At 44.0% G+C, this 12513-nt stretch overlaps 1 protein-coding gene across 1 annotated transcript in view; it reads right to left on the bottom strand.

Annotated features, from left to right (window-relative positions):
• Positions 1 to 12513, bottom strand: part of smarcc2 (SWI/SNF related BAF chromatin remodeling complex subunit C2) — a 145374-nt gene that overhangs the window by 36842 nt on the left and 96019 nt on the right. Inside the window, exons 15-18 of the mRNA XM_078534530.1 lie at positions 11749 to 11862; positions 6828 to 6981; positions 6419 to 6535; positions 5740 to 5802 (exon numbers count right to left, since the gene is read on the bottom strand). Of these exons, the coding sequence (XP_078390656.1) occupies positions 5740 to 5802; positions 6419 to 6535; positions 6828 to 6981; positions 11749 to 11862 (448 nt within the window). The remainder of the gene's footprint in view (positions 1 to 5739; positions 5803 to 6418; positions 6536 to 6827; positions 6982 to 11748; positions 11863 to 12513) is intronic.

Here is a 12513-nt window from a genome sequence, read left to right as displayed (position 1 = left end):
ATGTTAGAGAATGGGCGAATGTGAGTGAATGGGTGAATGTTAGTGAATGGGTGAGTGTGAGTGAATGGGTGAATGTTAGCGAATGGGTGAATGTTAGCGAATGGGTGAATGTTAGCGAATGGGTGAATGTGAGTGAATGGGTGAATGTGAGTGAATGGGTGAATGTTAGTGAATGGGTGAATGTGAGTGAATGGGTGAACGTTAGTGAATGGGCGAATGTTAGTGAATGGGTGAATGTTAGTGAATGGGCGATAGTTAGCGATTGGGTGAACATTAGTGAATGGGCGAACGTTAGTGAATGGGTGAACGTTAGTGAATGGGCGATAGTTAGCGATTGCGTGAATGTTAGCGAATGGGCGAACGTTAGTGAATGGGCGATAGTTAGTGAATGGGCGATAGTTAGCGAATGGGAGAATGTTAGTGAATGGGCGAATGTTAGTGAATGGGTGGATGGATGAATGTAGTAAGACAGCCTTGTTCATGTACTCAAATCCTCTTGCAATGAAGCCTAACATACCATTTGCCCTCCTAACTGCTTGCAGCATCTCCATTCTTGCTTTCAGTGATTGGTGTACAAGGTCCCTTTGTACATCAACATTTCCCAATCTATCACCATTTAAATAATACTCTGCCATTCTGGTTTTCCTACCAAAGTGGATAACCTCACATTTGTCCACTTTACACAGCATCTGCCATGTATTTGCCCACTCACTCAACTTGTCTAAATCTTCTTGAAGCCTCTTTACATCCTCCTCACCACTCCCACGAGAGGGAATTGTGGATCTTTGACCTCTCTTTGGGGAGAGGCTAGAAGAAGTGGGAACAGGGCACCTACAGTGACAGTGGCCACCTGCAAGATGGGATTTTAGACCTTAAGTTGCTCTTTCAGGAAAGAGTGCAAGAGAACAAAGCCATCACAGAGGCAGATGATCTGTTGGGAGAAGACGTCCTGGACCTTCACACACTCTGGCTCCACTGCCAATGGTTGTGAAGTCTTTGATGTCTCTTTTGAGCAGAACCATCCTTTTGTTGAAATAGGTAATTGTCATGAAGAAGTTAGTGTCTATAATGTTCTTAGAAATTATTTTTTAAATAGAATTTAGTGGTGCCTGTGTCTGTGTGTGTGTATATGTGTCTTAACTGGATTAAAACCAGCTGGTCTCGAGGCTTTGGTGTATAGAGAGGTGTAGGTCTGAAATGGTAATTCAATAAACATGGGGAAGTTCAAAAACACAGGTGTCAAGGGGGCAATTTAGATTTTTAAATAAAACATTCAAAAGAATGGGTGAAGTCTTGCACCTAGCTGGGAGAATGTGTTTATTTTTTCTCAGTATACTAATAAAATTGGTGGAATTAAAGGATGTTATTGTTGGAAGAGGTAAAGTTAAAAGCCTAGCAATACAATGGAAAATTTACATTCAAAGAGAAAGATATGCATAAAGGAGAAAGGAGGTTGTGTGTAAAGAGGCATTTTAAGATCCAATAAGTGTGAGAAGCCTCAAGCTGCTGTCAGTAAGGACCCAGGGCTTTTCCAGGTGTCTTTTTGGGCAGAATCTTCTGGCCGACATGCAGGGGCTTCGCAAGCCGACGCATAAAATGACGCACTCTGACATCAGGTGTGTGTCCCGACGTCAACGCGCGTCATTCTGGTCTTCCGTTTGGCGGGCTTGCACCAGAGTTGGCTGCACGCCTGCCAAACTGTCAAAGGCCTGTTAAGGCCATTAGTAAACTAATTAAAGTAATTGTCAGGGCTGCCCGTCCAACCTTAAGGTTGGCGGCAGGCGAAGAGCCCCTGCGGCCTTCGCATTTTTCATGAAACCTCATCCACGGGCGGGATGAGGTTTCAGGAAGGGTTTATGAATTAAATAAAACTTTTAATGAAAATTCATAAACATGTCCCAGCTCATGTGACACTGTCACATGAGGGGGCATGTCTGAATAATTTTATTTTTTCAATCTTTATAACAACTTAATCTGCACTTTTGCATGCGCAAAAGAGCACAGGCCCCGACTCTCCCTCCACCCCACGCCCACACAGGTAGTGCTGAGCGCTTCCGGGCATGCATCACGCTGGGTGGGTCTTAATTGGCCCGCCCATGTAAAATGGCGGTGCACAGCCGTGCCCGCTCCTGACTGGCCCACCTGACAGGGAGAAAATTCTCCCCTTTAAATCCACGAGATTTATTGTTGCCTTAAAGGGGTGTAACTGAGAGATTAATTAGGGGATTTTTCTAGTTACTATAGTAGTAATTTTGTAGGCGTATTTATGTGTTTTCAATTTTTCTTGTCTTAATAAATGTTTAAATTTAGTTTTATAAAAACCTCTTGAGACTCGGTGGTCTTATTACTACTGAATTCAAAGCCTGCATCTCAAAACATACAAATTGCAAAAATGGGTTATGACAGTTGTTTCAAGTTTCCCTCTGGGAATTGAGTAACTCAGCCTTTGCCATTGGCTGTGTAATAATAAAGAGGTGAATTTGTCTACTTATTCCACTGGGCCTACTGATGACATGCATCAACAATTGCAAGCAGCCAGCAACAAACTACCCAGGGAGAATAAGATGCTTAACTCCAAATTGAATGAAACCAGTAGTGAAAGTTCCGAGGTACATATCTGTACAAATATTAGCTAGAGCCCGCACTTGGATCTCATCGGCAAGCCATGGAAGCACTCAAGCTTTCACTCAGTAAAGAAGCAGAGGCCAAATCTATAGAGCTTCTACAGCTGAAAAGTACCTTAGAAAAACTGAAAGTTGAGCATCAAATGGAACTTGAAAATATTAAAATTAAGCAAGAGTTTGGGAAGTCTAATTACCTAAAAGAGAATGCTGAACTAAAAACCCAGCTAGTCACATTAGCAATACCAAGCCACAGAGAAGGATTCACACATTAGAAATGGTGCAACAAAAGTGAACATAAGAACATACTGCAATATATATTGCAATACAGGGATGTACAAATGCTGTACCACATCTACAGAAATTGCCACAGCATCAGAAGAGTTGGCTCCAGAGCAATTATCTGAAGAAGTCCTGACATTAGCTGTCCTTCCTGTTATTACTGAGACTCTTGTAGTAAAAACACCGACGCTGATGTTGAACTTTCAAGCAAGTCTGCAAATCAGAGTACTGTGCAGGAACTTCCTATAGATCCCAGCCCTGAAGTTTATTCATTGTTGATGATGGGGAAAACCTACTTTCTCCAGCCGGCTCCAAGATCTCATTGTCTGCAGCAGAGCAGCCTCATGCTGAAGCAAGTGTGGAAATGATACCACAACCCACAGAAAGTGAAGCCCCCTACCCTAAGAGCAATGGGGAAGTCCTCCTTTCCTTGTATGCAGCAGTGTCTTCAGGATGTTCTGCATTGTTCTTTTCGTCTACCAGATTCATTCCTGACACATGTATTGAATGTTTCTCTTGATGTCACAGCAGGCGGTGAACGATACAACTCAAAGTTCTTCATAGGAGCCCAAAGTGCTTCATTTTGTCAAACCCGTGCTTTCAATTGCCCCCAGTGTGCAACACAGAAGAAGATGAGAGAGAGAATTTCAGCCTGTTGCCTTCCTTGGGAGTCGTTGGGAGTCTTGGAGAGTTTTCTCTTGAATCAGTTTTTCCTTGATTGGTCTTCACTGCCTTTACATTCAGATCATCAATCCACCAATGTGTTTACCTTCCAAGCCGAAGGAAAGGGAACACATACATCCCACAAGGGAGCTGAGAACACTGTTGAGGATTGACACCTTTGGCAAAAGTGACATACAGGTTGGGGCGGGGGAGGGGTGGGGGGGAGGGGGTGGAGTAGGAGTTGGATAGAAACTGTAAATAGTGCATGGGGGAAGGTGGTGGCATAGTGGTATTGTCACTGGACTAGTAATCCAGAAGACTCAGGGTAACTCTCTGGGGACCAGGATTCAAATCTCACCATGGCAGATGGTGAAATTTGAATTCAATAAAAATCTAGAATTAAAAATCTGATGATGACCATGAAACCATTGCCGATTGTCGTAAAAATCCATCACTAATGTCCTATAGGGAAGGAGATCTGCTGTGCTTATCTGGTCTGGCCTACCTGTGGTTGACTCTTAAATTCCCTCTGAACAGGGATGGGCAATAAATACTGGCCTAGCCAGCGACGCCCACATCCCATGAACGAATAAAAAAAAGGTTAACAGTTTGTGGGAAGAGTGAACTTAAGGGGAGAGGCATAATAACAATAGCTAATAAGAACGTGCAAAAGGAGTGATGTCACTCACTGAGAGAAGATGTGACCGAGGTAGCATCTCAGAGAGCAGCTCTAACTATATGTTAGTCTTATTTGTAAATAGTATGTAAATAAATGTTTTTTGAACAAAGACCATTGGCTCCAGCGAGATCTCTTCTAGAGTAAGAAGCTAACGCGTCCAGAGGCAAGCCCATGATAACAGAGGAGCCATGGTTAAAAATAAGAGGCCTCCCATTTAAGACAGTGATGAGGAGGAATTTCTCCTCTCAGAGGGCGGAGGCCGGGTCATTGAATATATTCAAGGCTGAGTTTGATAGATTTTTGATCTACAAGGGAGTCAAGGGTTATGGCGAGAGGCAGGAAATTGGAGTTAAGGCATGATGTAATTGAATGGTGGAGCAGGCTCGAGGGGGTAAATGGCCTATTCCTGATCCTATTTCTTCTGTTTTTATGCTAAATACAAAGATCATTCCTTTGATCACAGCAAGTGGTCAAAGGTATTTTGCAATCCTGTGACCATCTATAAGTTATTGGACACAAATAAGTTCTGTCAAACAAAACACACTCCTTGTCCACTTGCTGCAGGTGTTAATTCCTGTTCCCCCGATATCTTTTCAATCTTTAGTTGTGACGGGTGGCCAGTCTCCATATTATCAGTCCAAAACTGACCAGTCTAACATGGCAGGGAATTTAGAGAGTTAAAGGTAGCCCTGCCCCTGCACCCTCCTCAAGCCCATGTTAGAAAATGAATAAATTCTGCAGTTAACCAAAATAAAACAAAATGCATGATCCTTGTCATCAATACATGGTAGGTTTCTGGCACACAATGAGAAGTTTGAGCACCCAACAGTATGTTACTGGCTTGGAACACCAGAACATTATACAAATAAGTGGACCTTGCACTACTTGTGTACAGCTGTAGGTAGGGGGTTGAGCAGAAATCAGGCACTTTCACAGTATCAGCAGCAAAACTGAAGGGCAAGTCACACCAACATGGGAATGTTGATTTGAGGTGGAGTAGAGAGGAGAGTGCCAGCATTAGCATCCCAACATCACATATTTTGAGATACAGTGCATGAGGAGTTTCAGACATGACATGGTGAGTGTACCATGCTTGGGAGGAATAGGTGATTTTGGACCCATGGTTCTCCAAGTTCTCCACCACTCCGGGGTTTCCTCACCTTATGTCTGGGTCTGTTGTAGACTAAGTGATAGAAGACTGATTTGCTATGATAAGTCAACAACCTCATTAACATTGTATTCTGTGACTAACAGGATGGATGGCACAAGACAAACTAGGTGGACCTTGAATCTCTTTTTGCTGAGAAGTTTCTATATATTAGCCAAGCAAGAGTGGGAGGGCTGACGTCACCATTGACTGGTGGAGGGGGGCCAAAAGCCACAAAGTGAGGGGACACGGAATGTCATTCAGGCATGAGTGCTTTGTGGCCTGATTTTACTGGTTTTTGGGTTAACTTGTCCAACCTGCCTGGAATTAGAATCGCATGCTCTTACCTCCAGCAGTAAAAGTGTCTCCTGCTCCGTCCACTCTCGGGTAGCACTAGCAGCTGCTTTACTCTGGGGGGAGAAGAAAGTAGAAGCGAAATCAAAGCAATGCCTTCCTGGGGGGAATGATAACAGTCCAGCATCACCAATACAGCCTAAAGCAGTTCACAATGATCAGACACTTTGAAGCCACTGATGTTATGAAGGTGAATGTAGCACCGACTTTGTGCACAGAAAGATCCCACAAACAGTGGTCTATTTTTGGCAGGGCTGCATGAGAGAGAAATGTTGGGTAAGACCTGGAGTCCAGCTCCTCGACCAAAAAGCGGAGTCATGATGGGCCGAATGGCTTCCATCTGAGCAGTAACTTGGGAGAGAACACTGAAATTATCCCACACAGACTCCAGACACAATGTCCATTCTTTATAAAGAGCACAGAAAGCAATCTTTTGCTAAGTCCCTATCCAGAGGGTGCTTCCATCAAATGAGACCAAACTGAATGACCAATTCAATTCATTTGAAAGAAAAAAAATGCCTGTTTTGGGAACGTGACCACACTATGAATAGATATAGCCCCACTTAACCTGGAAATCTTTCCACCCCTTTTGCATATCACGTTTATCCTGTCGCAGATGGTTATAACCTATGAAGCCATTAGCCTCGAGTCATGCCTGAAACCCTGCCTTACCTTAGAAGGAACGTTTTTCTTAGCGTACATATCAGTACGCAGTCCGAAGTTCTGCATGTCTGCTGCCTTCTCTTTGCTCTTATCGGGAAAATTAAGCATTTGCTGGGATGCAGACGCCTGTCAAAAGTTGAATATGTTAGTGCAAGTCGCAACAAGTTTCATTAGCCTTGTTTTTTCTTAAAATAAAGCTCTCCTGTAATATAACTGCACTTTGACCTGTTGCCAATCCCATTAAGAAAACTGCCATCAGGGGGTGCTATAGACACTTGGGCCTCAAATTATAATCTGGCTCTTTCTGCATCATTAATGTAATACAGTACTAACGGAACGAGTACTATTCAGAGAATTCATCTGTCAGCTTATATGCCAAAGAGACTTTGCTGCATATAGAGTAACTTGTGAAACAAACCTGTGGCGCTTTGGGCTGAAGAGGTACCAGTCCAGAAGGTGTGTCAGCGAGCACATGGAAATGCGATGTTGGGGGAGGACCCATGGGTGTCGGTCGGCTTTCTGCATCCACCTGGTAATTAATGAGTCCCCATTGCTCGAGAAAAGCGTGCACCCTGCAACAACCAAGAGATGTCACGAGAAAACAGGAACTAAATATGAATTTGTTGTGCCCCTCTGTGCAACCACAAACATGGATCGAATTCAAAGCAAAGCAAACATCTGAAATGAAGGAAGCAAACATCTTGATTGAGGTTGACGTACACCGAGTCTGAGAGGGAATTACTGGAAAGAAAATACAGGCTGTGCAGGTTAACATGGAGAAGTAGGGTGGAGAAGGGGTGAGTTGACAAGGGAACAATTCCAGGTTTCGACAAGGAAAGTAGGGCTAGGGTTCGAAGCAGTGTGACTCTTTTATTCATTCATGGGATGTGGGCGTCGCTGGCTGGGCCAGCATTTATTGCCCATCCCTAATTGCCCTTGAGAAGGTGGTGGTGAGCTGCCTTCTTGAACCGCTGCAGTCCCGTGTGGTGTAGGTACACCCGCAGTGCTGTTAGGGAGGGAGTTCCAGGATTTTGACCCAGCGAGTCGCTGTAGTGCATCTTGTAGATGGTACACACGCTGCTGCTACAGTGCGTCAGTGGTGGAGGGAGTGAATGTTTGTGGATGTGGTGCCAATCAAGTGGGCTGCTTTGTCTTGGATGGTGTTGAACTTCTTGAGTGTTGTGGGAGCTGCACTCATCCAGGCAAGCGGGGAGTATTCCATCACACTCCTGACTTGTGCCTTGTAGTTGGTGAACAGGCTTTGGGGAGTCAGGAGGTGAGTTACTCGCCGCAGGATTCCCAGCCTCTGACCTGCTCCTGTAGCCACAGTATTTATATGGCTAGTCCCAGTTCAGTTTCTGGTCAATGGTAACCATCATGATGTTGATAGTGTGGGATTCAGTGATGGTAATGCCATCGAATGTCAAGGAGCGATGGTTAGATTCTCTCTTGCTGGAGATGGTCATTGCCTGGCACTTGTGTGGTGCGAATGTTACTTGTCACTTTTCAGCCCAAGCCTGGATATTGTCCAGGTCTTGCTGCATTTGGACATGGACTGCTTCAGTATCTGAGGAATTGCGAATGGTGCTGAACATTGTACAATCATCAGCGAACATCCCCACTTCTGACCTTATGATGGAAGGAAGGTCATTGATGAAGCAGCTGAAGATGATTGGGCCTAAGACACTACCCTGAGGAACTCCTGCAGTGATGTCCTGGAGCTGAGATGACTGACCCCCAACAACCACAACCATCTTCCTTTGTGCTCGGTATGACTCCAACCAGCGGAGAGCTTTCCAACTGATTCCCATTGACTCCAGTTTTTCTAGGGCTCCTTGATGCCACACTCGGTCAAATGCGGCCTTGGTGTCAAGGGCAGTCACTCTCACCTCACCTCTGCAGTTCAGCTCTTTTGTCCATGTTTGGACCAAGGCTGTAATGAGGTCAGGAGTTGAGTGACCCTGGCGGAAACCAAACTGAGCGTCAGTGAGCAGGTTATTGCTGAGTAAATGCTGCTTGATAGCACTGTTGATGACCCTTTCCATCATTTTACTGATGATTGAGAGTAGACTGATGGGGCGGTAATTGGCCGGGTTGGATTTGTCCTGCTTTTTGTGTACAGGACATATCTGGGCAATTCTCCACATTGTTGGGTAGATGTCAGTGTTGTGGCTGTACTGGAACAGCTTGGCTAGGGTTGCAGCAAGTTCTGAAACACAAGTGTTCAGAATTACTGCCGGGATGTTGTCAGGGTCCATAGCCTTTGCAGTATCCAGTGCAGTTATGACATCCACACTTGATATCACGTGGAGTGAATCGCATTGGCTGAAGACTGGCACCTGTGTTGCTGGGGACCTCAGGAGGAGGCTGAGATGGATCAGCCACTCGGCACTTCTGGCTGAAGATAGTTGCATGTCACTGTTTTGAATATCAATCTATACAACGTATTAAAAAGCATACATCTGCACACACTTCCAATCTACAAAATGTTACTTCTTATTGCTATGTTTTTGATCACGCTTTTATGTCAATTTTATGACATTATAAATTCTGAGAATGGAAATCATTTACACAAACCATGACTATGAAATTGCACATCTTGGCCATGAGCTGTTTTCCCACAAATCACTGAAAATTAAAGCTAATAATTTTCACTTCAGAATAATGTGATCAAATTAATCCACTGAATTGCCCGTGGTGTTTTTTTTTCTTAATATCTCATCAAAGGTCTGGACTTAGGCTTGACATTTCTGTCCAGAGCTGAGATACTCAGTTAAATCTGGATTAAGCAGTCTGAGGACGTGAGGTGTATCCAATTTCGCACGATGCATCAGTACCAGTCAGTTATATGAATCAAGTATTTGCCACTGCTTTCTAACAGCAGTTTTATTTTAAAATATGTTGAAAACGAGAACAAAGTTTGTAAGCTTTATTGAGGCAAAGTGTCTGCTTTTGAAGTAAAGCAGCCTGGCTATCTACATATGTATGCAAATAACAAGTGACCCCAGTTCTCACTCTTGTGCTGTGTTGAATGAATGTCAGAAATCGCTTTAAACTGAAAGGAAGTGACAGTTCCATTTCAATAAAACAATACTTTATTATGAAGCTAACTGACTATCTTACCTGTGTTTTGCTGACTCATTGTTTGAAGGTGTGAAACATATTTTAATTGATTTAAATACAGCAGCATTAAAAAAAAACCAAAGACAGTCAATAGGGATCATATTCTTCAATTTACCATGTGTAATCTCAGCAACGTACTTCTCATTCCCTCCCCCTGTCACTCATGCTTCCCTCTATCCCGAATTTCCCACTACATTTCTCTTTTTCTCCTCTGCCGCACAGGTGCTGGACAGTCAAACCTTTATCTCACAGGCTAAAATGATTTGCGCTGCTCTTTTCTAAGTGACAACAGATGAGACAATTAGTTGGCTTCAAAATTCAAATGTTTTCCTGAACACTGAATTAACTCAGACTCCTGGGAGAGACTGAGGCCTTCAAGAAAAGACTTTAACAAAGCATTAAAAAGACAATTCAATGAATTAATTTCATCCTCATCATGAGATTTGTAATATGCAATTTAAAATTTTGATTATATACTTATTTGGCACATTAGAAATGTCAGTTACTGAGGAACAAAAATGTTGGATGAACAACTTCAGAAGCAATATTGTGAGTACTGAATGGCCAAATTGCTCAATCATAGCAATTAACATTTTAAAAAAATCATTTACAGGGTGTGGGCGTCGTTGGCTAGACCAGCATTTATTGCCTATTCCTAACTGCCCTTGAACCGCTGCAGTCCACGTGGTGTAGGTACACCCACAGTGCTGTTAGGGAGGGAGTTCCAGGATTTTGATCCTGCGACAATGAAGGAACGGCGATATATTTCCAAATCAGGATGGTGAGTGGCTTGGAGGGGAACTTCCAGGTGGTGGTGTTCCCATGTGTCTGCTGCCCTTGTCCTTCTAGATGGTAGTGGTCGTGGGTTTGGAAGGTGCTGTTGAAGGAGCCTTGGTGAGTTGCTGCCATGCATCTTGTAGATGTTGCTACTGGGCGTCGGTGGTGGAGGGAGTGAATGTTTGTGGATGGGGTGCCAATCAAGTGGGCTGCTTTGTCCTGGCCTAACATATGTAGGCATAACCCATAATAAATGTGAACATGGGAATTTATCATGGGAAAAGTTGACACAAAAACTGTGACGCTTGGACTTAAGGGAGTGAAGACAGGGCCATACCAGGAGGAATGAGAGTAAAGGTTTTACTGGGAACAAGGGCATCAAAGGCAGAGATGAAGCAATGGTTGAGAAGATAAATAGCTGTGGAAATATTGTGCTGAATGGAAGACCAAAGACTAGACAGTTGTGATTAGAGATTGCAATTCTAAGTGACTCTGAAGGGCAGGAGGAGAGGGGGAAGGAGTTTTTCCCAGGGGTGGATGCAGAAGGAAGAGGAGTTAGAAGGGGGTCAGATGATGTGGGCAATGAAGGATAGAAGGAAGTGGTCAGAGACAATGGGACTAGGGAGGCCATGGGAGATGGCGAGGTTAAGGGAATGTCTGTGAATATGGAAAGGAGATTTTAAATGGAATGAGAAACTAAGGGAGGACAGGAGGGCCACGAACTCAGAGAAGAAAGGGACAGGGGAGTTGAAATGAAGATTGAAGTCACCAAATTAGGAAAGGAAGGAAGATATCGGGAAAGAAGCTTGGGGGAGTACTTGATGGAGTAGAGAATGAGGATTTTAAAAGTGATGCATGAAGAGTGGGTCAAGATGCTCAAGGAAGAGAAAGTACCACTGGAGTTGGGGAAGGAACCACAGTGAGATTTGGTGATGAGGGCAACACCACCACAACAGCAATTCGGGTGGGACAGATGGTGGAAAGTGTAGTCAGACAGAGAGGCTTCAGTAAGGGGCAAAGTGTCGCCATGCAGAAAATATATTTCTGTCAAGGCAAGGTAATGCAATCATCCATAAGGTCATGGAAAGCAAGCTGCTTGTTCACAAGGGAATGGACATTCTGGAGGGAATTGCAGAGAGAGGTTGCAATTGCTAATCTGCTGGCAGAGTCCAAGGGATCAGCGATGGGAGGCATCGGCAAGATGAGTTCCCAGTGGGTGCACGCATTAAGCCCTAGCTGTAACCCATGTACCTGGCTTTCAAAAAGGTTTAATACCACTGACCTCCGTACCACTCTCTGCACTTTACAATATGGACAGTAGAACAACATGTTTCTGAGCTGTCGTAGTTAAGTTCTTCAAAGCAATGTTCAGAAAAAATAAATTAAGGAGCTATAAAGTTTGTTTAAGTGGATTTTAACAATTCTTTTCTATTGCATACCTCATTATTGCACAGACATCCCCTGCCAGATTCCGACGACATGCTGTTGAGGTGAGGTACTCCTGTGGATTCAGACGGTACGTGTCAATCATGAAATTACGATAGGCAAGGTAACTGGGGAAGAATGGGATTAAAAAGATGGTTGAAGTATCAATTTTTGCCAAAATGTCACTGTTAAGAGACTTCACAAGACTTCAAGAGCCTGGATTGATCAGACTGTTCCCAGTACTGTACGTTCAGCTTAACCAGGCCACTGTACAGCATGAACTGACATTGTGATGCAACCTAGTATCCTCATCACTTTGTGTACTGGCCTCTCACACTGTTAGGCCAAGGTGAGAAGTGAGGCAACTTTCTCACCTTCCTCCTTGGCCAGTTCTAACCCACCCATGGGGTATACGTGCTTCCTATTTTTATTTGCAATATACATTTCTCCATATGGAGCTCCATTTGCTGCTAGCTAGCCCAAGTAAAGGAATGTGTCTGCTTGTCAGGCGTGGCTCAATGGCAGCCCTCTTGCCTCTGAATCAGATGATAGTGGGTTCACAGTTCATAATCTGATGGTCCAGTACAGCACTGCATTTGACTGAGATGTTAAAGGCCTATCTGCCTGCCCAAGTGGAAGCAAAAGATCCCACGACACAATTCCAAGAACAGGCTACTTGACCAACATTCAACCTTCAAAAGCAGATGAGTCGGTCACTTATCTGATTGTTGTTTGTAGGAGCTGGCTACACAAAACTGGCGGCCGCTGTAAAGCACTTG

This window comes from Cetorhinus maximus, chromosome X, assembly GCF_964194155.1.
Source record: "Cetorhinus maximus chromosome X, sCetMax3.hap1.1, whole genome shotgun sequence".
Classification (NCBI taxonomy): Eukaryota; Metazoa; Chordata; class Chondrichthyes; order Lamniformes; family Cetorhinidae; genus Cetorhinus; species Cetorhinus maximus.
The sequence above is the reverse complement of the archived record's forward strand: the minus strand, read 5'-3'. Positions and strand labels throughout refer to the sequence as shown.